The sequence below is a fragment of the Parasteatoda tepidariorum genome, chromosome 8, assembly GCF_982258835.1.
Source record: "Parasteatoda tepidariorum strain Cologne lab strain chromosome 8, Ptep-v5.0, whole genome shotgun sequence".
Lineage (NCBI taxonomy): Eukaryota > Metazoa > Arthropoda > Arachnida > Araneae > Theridiidae > Parasteatoda > Parasteatoda tepidariorum.
The window spans coordinates 23,800,939-23,811,049 of NC_141762.1; the positions used below are offsets into that span (position 1 = coordinate 23,800,939).

Consider the following 10,111-nt stretch of genomic DNA (forward strand, 5'->3'; position numbering starts at 1 on the left):
GATAGCACTAAATTTTAATATCATTATTTAATTTAACAAATAATATGATAAACCATTGAATAATAGCATCAATAAATGGAACTATTATCAAAATATAAATATCAATAGATAAATATAAAATTTCTGGAATAAATATTTGGAACAATAAACATAAAATTATATGTTCCTATTTCAAGATATGAGCGTAAATGATTCAAAAGTATTTACGTTTAAAACTTAAACTGGTATAGAAAATTTTGAGAGTAAATACCAATCACATCTGCATTTAATCACCAATAAATCACATCTAATATTTGATGAATCACGCGCACACGCGAGCGGAATCACAGACACCACTTGAGATCACATTTTTGGTCATCTTCCGTTCAAGGAAACACAGAAGAACATTTGAGAAAATCGCCGAAAAACGAAATCAATTCCTATGCTGAAGCTTTATCAACCCTCAATGAGACCGACAAGCAGCAACAAGTAGAGCAACACAGCAAGCACCTGCTGTAAATCCGCAAGAGGCTAATTGTTGATGGTAACACACGGTAGGCGAAAACGAAACCAAAACAGCGAAGACATCAATTCTTTAACGGCGATTCCGGTACAACGATAGAGGCAACGTCTGGACCCATTATGAAGGAAGGTCCCGAAATTCTCTTCTTTTAATTTTATGGCATCATATTCTTTTAGTAGGATAATATCTGTTTCACGAGCAACGCCGGCATCTCCCAAAACTTCATTCGATTGTTTTCTTCTTTCCTTTTGTATTTATATATTTTTTTTCTACTTATTTGAAAAAAGCATTTTTAAAATGGAACCAGTGAAAAAAAATGCCAAACCAACTGCAAAATTTATCCTGCAAGGCTTGAAAGGGTAGTAGTTATGGTGAGTGTTGTTAGGCCACGCAGATAGCAGTTGGAAGGCAAAAAATATTTTGTTAGCTTCACATAGTATATTTAAGACATTTTCTAGCAAAGGCGGAGCTCAAATTCGCACTCAAAAATTGTGTGCTTAAGTTTTTATCTTAGGGAAAGTAGCAAAGGAATTTCCCTCTATTTTATTATATTTGAGGGGGAAAGGGAAATCCCAAGGATTACTATTGGTTTATGAAAGAGATCGAGCGTTTGCCACACAGAGCAAAGGGAAATATGTCCTGCTCTTAATTAAATGCATAGTTGAGCCAAAAATAGATTTAAGAACACGATGTGGCTTTTAAAAGTGTGAGAAAGTATTTCGAATAGAATAATTAATTAGTAATAAAGTAGGAGTTGTTTTGTAGCAAAGAAACGAACATAAAAAGAATAATAGAAGCTTTTTATGTTATATATATATATATATATATATATATATATATATATATATATATATATATATATATATATATATATATATATATATATATATATATATATATATATATATATATATATATATATATATATATATATATATATATTCCCTTCCCTACTCCAATTTCCCTTCACAATACGTCTTAGGGAATCTTTCACGGTCTGAACTGTTCTTTCAGCTTGACCATTTCCGCACGGACGTCTTGGTGCAATCATAACCCTTCTGACGAGATTCTTTTCTAAGAAAATCTGGTACTCCGATGCTCGAAACTGGCCTCCGTTATCGGAAACGATGACTTCAGGTATCCCATGGGTAGCAAAGATTTCTCGCAGGACGTCGACTGTTGCAGAAGCAGACGTAGAAGTCACATGACGCACTTCTATCCATTTTGACATGGCATCTACTAAGATGAGAAATCCTTGTCCCTGGAACGGACCTGCAAAATCTATATGAAAACGAGACCAAGGTTTCTCTGGAATCTCCCAAGGATTCACTGGAGCTTTAGGAGGGGCATGTCGTGTCTGCTGTCATTCCTGGCATCTTTGAACATGCACTTCTATGTCAAGGTCCATGCCTGGCCACCACACGTATGAACGTGAGAGAGCTTTCCTTCTTTCGATCCCTGGGTGTCCCAGATATAGAGCCTGGAGAACACGTGATTTTCCACACACTGGAATAACTACTCTATTACCCCATAACAAGCAATTTCCATGGGTAGAAAGTTCGTTGCTTTTCGAGGAAAAAGTCTGAAATTTTTTATCCGGTTTTTCATTTGGCCATCCTCTTAAAACCAAATTTGTTACTCTTGACAAAATTAGATCACTCAATGTTAATTTTACAATCTCTGCTGCCTGAAACGGAGGATCTCTTAAATCCTCGGTAAACAATACTTCTAAAGGAGCGGGAACCTCAAATTTATCAGTCTCTTTTGGAAGTCTACTTAAAGAATCTGCGTTTTGAATCTTTTTCCCTGGTCTATGAATTAGAGTATACTCATATGCATTAAGTATTAAAGACCATCTCAGCATACGCGGAAACAAAATTTCTTTAGTAGGCTTATTTTTTGAAAAAATTCCTAGCAGAGGCTGATGATCAGTTATAATAGTGAATTTATGTCCATAAGCAAAATTATGAAATTTTTTTATACCGAACACAATTGCCAACGCCTCTTTGTCGACTTGCGCATAATTTCTTTCTGTCGACGTGAGCGTACGCTATGCGAAAGCTATTGATGCTTCGCAACCATTTTCAAGAACATGACTTAAGACAGCTCCTACGCCAAACGGAGATGCATCGCAAACTCCAACGCAAGTTATCGGCAATTTTTCATCGAACGGAACCAAAACCGCTTCGGAACTTAACAATTCTTTTAAATATCGAAAAGCTTCATGGTGGACTTCAGACCATTTCCACACTGAATCCCTATCTAGAAGCCTATGTAATACTTCAGCTTTAGTAGCTTTGCCCTTTAGGAAACTATTTTAAAGTTTATGAAACCCAAAAACGCTTGTAACTGAACGTTATTTTTAGGTACCAGAAAAGCATGAATCGATTCTACCTTACTTTTGGAGGGGATATCCTTCGCATCGACATGGTAACCCAAAAAATCTACTTCCGTTACCCCAAATAAGCATTTGTTTCCATTTGCCTTAAGTCCCGCTTTTCTCAAATGATCTTACTTGTTCCAAGCGAGCGGCTAACTCTTCTTCCGAACTTCCTCTGACAAGTACATCATCAAAACAAGGAACAACCCCTTCTAAATTTCGAAACAAATCTTCGATTAAATTCTGGGGCTACGTTAATTCCAAATTGAAATCTTTTTACCCTATACGCACCCTTATGCGTGATTATAAGACAGCGGATAATATGCAATTGCATACGTGCATATGCAATTGCATATTTCAGCACCTTTTGCCATTTGTGCATATAAATGCATAAAAAGGTATATTTGCTCTTATAAATGCATATTTTCAGCATTTTATGGCTTTTCCCTCCTAAAACCATATCACTATTATTTTTATGTTAGCGTAAGGAACGCTTTAAATTTTGTTTTGTCGTTCTTTATCACCTGAAAGGGTCAGCTGGATTGATGTTGCTGGGGGTGATTGCAATCACGTGAAAAAGATGTAGAACTGAGGTGTGTCGGGAAGGGGGGTACAAAGGGCCCACTCAAACAGACATTCGTCTTAGAAACCTCAGAAAGGGATGGTCAGATATTCTATGAAGGGATGTCTTTTCCTGGAATAAATAATTGTCAATCTGTGTGGGAAAAATAAGGCTTCTGTGGTAGGTAGAAAATGACCTCCCTTTCCTGTGATTGATTAGTTAAAAGGTGGAGTGAATACATTTTCGGAGAGAGCTGCTATTCTAACATATTTCGATAGTCCATCCGATAGATAGATAGTTTCGACATCCATCAGTTGAATACGTAGTTAGTGAAGCTTCGAACGTGATTTTTGACTGCTGAATTTTATAATACTAGTGGGCTGCGCCCCCTGCTCGCTAACGCTCGCCAACCCCCGAAAATTGCTACGCAATCTTATATGGTTTGCTTCGCAAACCAAGCTCGCTTCGCTCGCTACTGACTTAGGTACATGTAATTCATGACATGTAATTCATAAAACCTATTAGAAATGTGCTATAATATAAAATCTTAAGATAAAATTTCTAAGACTGATATCTCTTTAAGAAGGTTAAAATTTTGGCTATAAATAAGTGAATTAAAACAAATAAATTCGTGATATAAATCAAAAATCGTCAAATAAATTCGTGAACAAAAGCGCTTTCGACAAAATACTAAAATAGAGATCTGTCGACAAAGACAACTCACTTCTGCCTAGCTTATGCTCTCTCTGGTTATTTCAGTTTCCGTTTTTAAAAGCGCTATATGTTGAGCCATCTCAGCTAAATTTGGCATGTGACATTTTTAGTAGCAATCATTGGTAGATTTTCTATCGTTGCCATTCGGGGAGTTGTAATGAGGCTTTTTTTTATCGCCGTGTAAGAGAAATATATATATAGATGCCAAAAATTAAGTCGACTAAATAAAATTTAATGAAGACATGGATTTCGGACTATGGGAAGGACTTTACGACCGATGGGGAAATAGTATTTTGTGTGATTTGTCAAAAACACATTTCCTGTGAATCGATCAACATATAAAGACTAATGCTCACTCCGCGAAGAAAAAGCAGAATACAAAAGGATTTGTTCAAAGTTTATTAACTATTCCTGTTCAAGCAGCTAAAAAGGAAAGTGATTTTTTAGTGATTTATGCAAAGCCTTAGTAAGCAGCAATATTCCTTTAAGAAAGTTAAATAATCCAAACTTAAGACAGTTTTTAAAAAAAATATTGTACCAATCAGATCATTCCCGATAAATCGACTTTAAGAAAGGACTACCTTCAACCGATATATAAAGAAGTACTGGATGATATTCGACGAGATATTGGAGATGGCCCTATATGGATTGAAATCGATGAGACGACAGATAAGTGCGGTCGCTATAATGCTCATTTTATTTGTGGAAAAATGGATAATATTTATACTCGACCACATCTTCTAGCAAGCAAAGCCCTTGAAAAAGTCAATCATTCAACCGTAGCAAGGTTTGTCAATGATTCTATCAGATTATTATGGCCTGATAGAGATGGTTTTGATTTTTGTCAGTGATGCCGCTCCGTATATGGTCAAATCTGCAGCAGCACTGGGAATTTTTTATCCCTGAATGCTTCATATTACATGTTTGGCTCATGCTGTTCACAGACTGGCTGAGACTGTTCGAGAAGTATTCTCCTCTGTGAATGATTTTATTTCTAGTATCAAGAAAGTTTTTCTCAAGGCTCCTGTGCGCATAAAATTGTATAAAGAAATGTATCCTGATTTGCCCTTACCTCCACAGCCTGTGATAACTAGGTGGGGTACATGGATTGAAGCTGCACGTTTTTACGCTAATAATTTTGATGCAATAAAGTCAGTTGTAGATGCAATTGACAGTTCCTGTGCTTCTTCAGTTTATGTCACAAAAGAATTACTACAGGATATCTCTTTGCAAAAGGACTTGGCCATAATTGACACTCACTTTTCTTTCTTAAGTGGAGCAATAACAAAGCTCGAAACACGAGGTCTTCGCCTGGCTGAGGCCATATCCGAAATTGAAAAAATTCAACAGTGCATCAATGCTCTTCCAGACTCAGTTGGGAAGAAAGTAAAAGAAAAATGGTGTTTCGTTCAAAACAAAAATTCGGGTTTTGCAGCAGTGAAGAAGATAAATGATTTTCTTAATGGAAACGGAACTGAACTTCCAGAGAAAGTAAAACCAATGAGTACGAAATTGTACAAGTTTTGTCCAATAACATCGGTTGACGTGGAGAGGTCATTTTTTGCTTTCAAAATTACCTTTGATGACCGACGACATCAATTCACCCTTGAAAATTTGGAAAAACACTTAGTTGTGTATTGCAACAAAAATTATTCAGTTTAATAAAATCTTTCCGGAAAATGCGATGATTTTTCTTCTCTCATTTATCATACTTCAGTTTTAGGCTTTTTCTTCAGAAATGTGTAGATTCAAGTAAGAAATATTTTGATTTTCTTCCTTTTAACAAAAAAATGTTTTAGCTGTGTTTGTTGGAAAAAGTAAGTAGTAGTATTTAAATAAGTTGAACTTTTAATTTCTATTTTAAATGCATATTTCTAGTTTTAAGAGCATATATTAAAGTTTTTAGTGCATATCTGCATGCATATTTTGTCCGTTTTTAGTGCATATAATCCGCTGTCTAGTGATTATAGTCTGAGCTTCAGCGGAAGCATCATCAACCGGTAATTGTAAATATGCTTGAGCCAAATCTATCTTAGCATAATAACCTCCTCCTTTAAGGTTAGAAAGATGATTTTCCGCGGGAATTGGATAAGGATGTGCGTTCATTGCTTTGCTTAACGTGATTTTATAATCACCGCACAAACGTACTTCACCTGACGGTTTAATCACTGGAACAACTGGTGTTGACCATTTTGGATTTGAAATTTCCTCAATTACTCCTTCACACTGAAGTTTTGCTAGGGCGGCTTCAATCTTGAGCCTCATTGACAAAGGCACGCTTCTTGCTTTACATCTAACAGGCGCCATATCCGAATTTATAGGAAGCGATACTGGATTACCTGTATACGAACCCAATTTGTTATCAAAAATATCATCGTATTTTTTAAGAACTTTTTCGATAATTCCAGTTCTCATTTCGTTTACTCCTGTTATTGAAATTTCTAAAGGTTCAAACCAAGAATACCCTAAAATATTCGAACAGTGATTATTTGAAATTAACAATTCTAACTTAGATTTGAAAAAGTTATGCACAACTTCAACTTTACATACTTTTTTTCCCATTTTTAGAAAAGTCGAATTAAAGTTTTTTCGATCGCAGGTTTCTTAGAACAGAAAACTTTATTCAACGTTTGCAAAGAAATAATTGAATAATAGGAACCCGAATCAATTTCCATTTCTAATTTTGTCTTATCAACCTCAACAATAACGTTTTTCTTAAACTGAGATTGAGAACTTAAAGCATTCAAATATTCAGGTTGAACTTCAATTTCATTTGCACGCTGTTTTTCAAATTTATTTTACTTCCGATAAACTTTTACAATGCGACCCTTAAGACAACAATAATGGCACATTGCATTTTTGAATTTGCACGTTGAACGTTCATGTTTACCACCGCAACCGAAACACACTTTAGAATTTTGAATTTGCGCTATGCTACTACCTGAAACATTAGAATTTTGTTTACTAAATCGCGCATTATTTCTTTTGTTTCTACCACGTACGAAATTAACTACATCCGAATTCTCAGAATAAGAAGAATTTTGGGTATGAATATGCTTTGATTGGGAAGCCGCAACCTCAGATGCTACGGCAACAGAAATTGCATTTTCAAGAGTTAATTTGGGTTCAGCCAACAATATTCTTTGAACCTCTTCATCACGAATACCGCAGACAAATTGATCTCGTAAACGTTCTGACAAAGTTTCCTCGAAATTACAATCTTCGACCAGTTGTCTTAACTCGGTAACGTAAGCATTCACAGATTCTAACTTTGATTGAAATCTTTTATGAAACGTATAACGTCGAAATATTTCTGAAGATTTAGGTCAAAAATGTTCTTTTAAAAGTTTAATTATTTCTTGAAATTTAATATCTGTAACTTTCTTTGGCGAAACTAAAGTCCGAATTATAAACAAAGTTTTAATTCCACAAACAGCTAAAAGAGTCGCACGCTTTTTACTATCATCTACGATAGAATTAGCCTCCAAAAAGTAAGTAATTTGATAAGCATATCACTCGAATGAATTTGAAGTGACAAATTCCTGAATAGAGCCTACAGTCGCCATCTTAATGCGAAATTTATCTTAAGCCAGACGAAAATATCGCAAATAGAAAAAAAACGCATTTAAACATTTAAAACACCTACCGGAAGCATTAAATAATATCGGTATTGGATCTCATGAACAACTCATGGCCAGCAGTCTTCTTCACAGAAATCAAATTGCATCTTCACCATATATGGCAGTACTTTTACTTTCGTTACTTGTGTAAGAAACAACTTTTAAAAGAAACACAAAACAATACTTTTATTAAAATTTACGCACACCGTTATTCTAAAAACTCAAATTCTAAATCGTACACAAGAACTGCTGTTGCCAAAACATGGAATACTAAATATGTAATAAGAATATAATTAATGTTCACGTGCACACTTTTACACTTTACCATCCTGACTTTTGGACGACCTCGTTCATTCAAAACAAGTTATAATCCTTCAAGTAATGCGGCACTTTTTTAAATCTCTTTGGTCTACTGTTATCTCGGCTTAAATTTTTATTTGGATCGTCGTTGTATTGATTTGTACTGTTGTTGTCGTTTATGGGTTCTGTAAGAGATATTTAACGTATATTTTAAATATATCTTTATTCAATCGTATTCGAATCTAAACTCGACATAAAAACATAATAATTCCAAAAACAACATTTACGACAAGTCATACTTATGCTCGCCCATGAAACATTTGACTGCTTACATTCGGCCATCCTATAAATGGATGACCCCATCCATGAAAACAACAAAAATCAAAAGAGTCAACTAAAGTATATAGTCCTTTAAATAGGAAGGCAATTTTTTTGGTCTTTTCTGTTGAACATGTAACTCATCTCTAGATGTGTCTTCGGAAATCTGAGACAGATTTAGCGAGTCGGTGATTATCGATGGTTCATTATCATCGTCATCTTCGTAAAACAATGAGTCATCATTTTGTGATACGTCATCATCATTTACAATATGAAATAATTTCATTTGAGATGCATGAGCAGTTGTAGTGTAAGCTCGTCTTGTGCGGCCTTGTCCAGATTTTCTAAAATCTGTGACTTGATATACGTCGGACGGCAAGACCTTCATTACTACAAGAGGGCCTCTATAGCGAGATTGAGTTTTTGTACGCAATCCAGTTTTCTCCGGAAGTCTCTTTACAACGACTACATCTCCGACCGAATATTTATGTGCGTCGCAATGTCTTTTATCGAAAGATAATTTCATTTTTTCTTGTGATTTCAAAATATTGTCTCGTGCTTCGTGGCGCAGCAACTCGGGAGACGTATACTCATCAGAAGTCGGAAGCAACTCCTTGGGAAAATTATCAAATTTATTAGGTTTAAATCCATACAATAATTCAAAAGGAGCTTTTCCTGTAGATTTGCTTGGAGTCCAGTTAATGCAACGTTGAATTTCTGGAAGCAATTTGTCCCAATCTCTGTGAGTGTCGGATTGTGAGCTTGACGAAATCATAGGTATTAAAATGCGGTTTATTCGCTCTACTTGCCCATTTGCTGCTGGTCTTTGACTACAGTTTAAAGTATGTTTTATTCCATGCGTCATACAGTATTCCTTAAAATTAGAAGACGTAAAACAAGTTCCACGATCCGTTATTATCCTGTTGGGGCTTCCAAAATCATTAATAAAATTTTCAAGACACCTTAATACGCATCTTGTTGAACAACTAGAACAGGGCCGAAGGAAAACAAATTTCGTTAAATTGTCTACGAAAACCAACAGTTCTGTGTTACGATTTACAGTAATATTGAAAGGTCCTATAAAATCTAAATGAATTATATCAAATGGTCGTTTGCCTGGTGGTATTGGATTCAATTTACCCTGAACTTTTCCTGCTGGTACTTTCGTAAAGGCACAACTAACACATTGCTGTATATGCTGCTTTATATACTCTCTCATTCGAGGAAAATAGAATTGTTGCTTGATAAGTAAGACTACTTTATCAACCCCAAAATGGCCAGAGAGTTCATGAAATCGAACAGCAAGATATTTTCTCATCGATTTCGGCATTACGAATAATTTCATATACTTCCCATTAATTATTTCTAGGCGATAAAGTATATCATTTATGAGTTGGTATTTGTTTTCAAAGTTCTTGGTTTTTGTCCGACGCTTACAATTTTTCAAACACTTGATGATATTTTGAAGTTCCTCATCTTGCGCTTGAATCAAAGCTACTTTATCTTCTTCTGTACTAATATACAATACGACTGATTCCATTTTTGTTTTCATCTTGTTTATTTTATCGATGTCAGACAATTGCTCCACTTCTTCATTCATTATTGGAGCTCGACTAAGGGCATCAATATGAGCCATTTGAGAACCAGATTTGTGCTTGACTTCATAATTAAACTCACTTAGCTGCTCAGTCCATCGAGCCATTTGTGGCTTCATA

General features: G+C 35.2%; 1 protein-coding gene across 1 annotated transcript; it reads right to left on the reverse strand.

Moving 5' to 3' along the window:
* Positions 1–1,865: 1,865 nt before the first annotated feature.
* Positions 1,866–2,366, reverse strand: LOC147805941 (uncharacterized). Its single transcript, XM_087149491.1, has one exon. The coding sequence runs from the start codon at positions 2,364–2,366 to the stop codon at positions 1,866–1,868; it is 501 nt and encodes a 166-aa protein (XP_087005617.1).
* Between the last annotated feature and the right edge of the window lie 7,745 nt (positions 2,367–10,111).

Excerpts from the sequence above, each read along its gene's own strand:
- LOC147805941 (XM_087149491.1), bottom strand. The coding sequence starts at position 2,366 with ATGCTGAGATGGTCTTTAATACTTAATGCATATGAGTATACTCTAATT.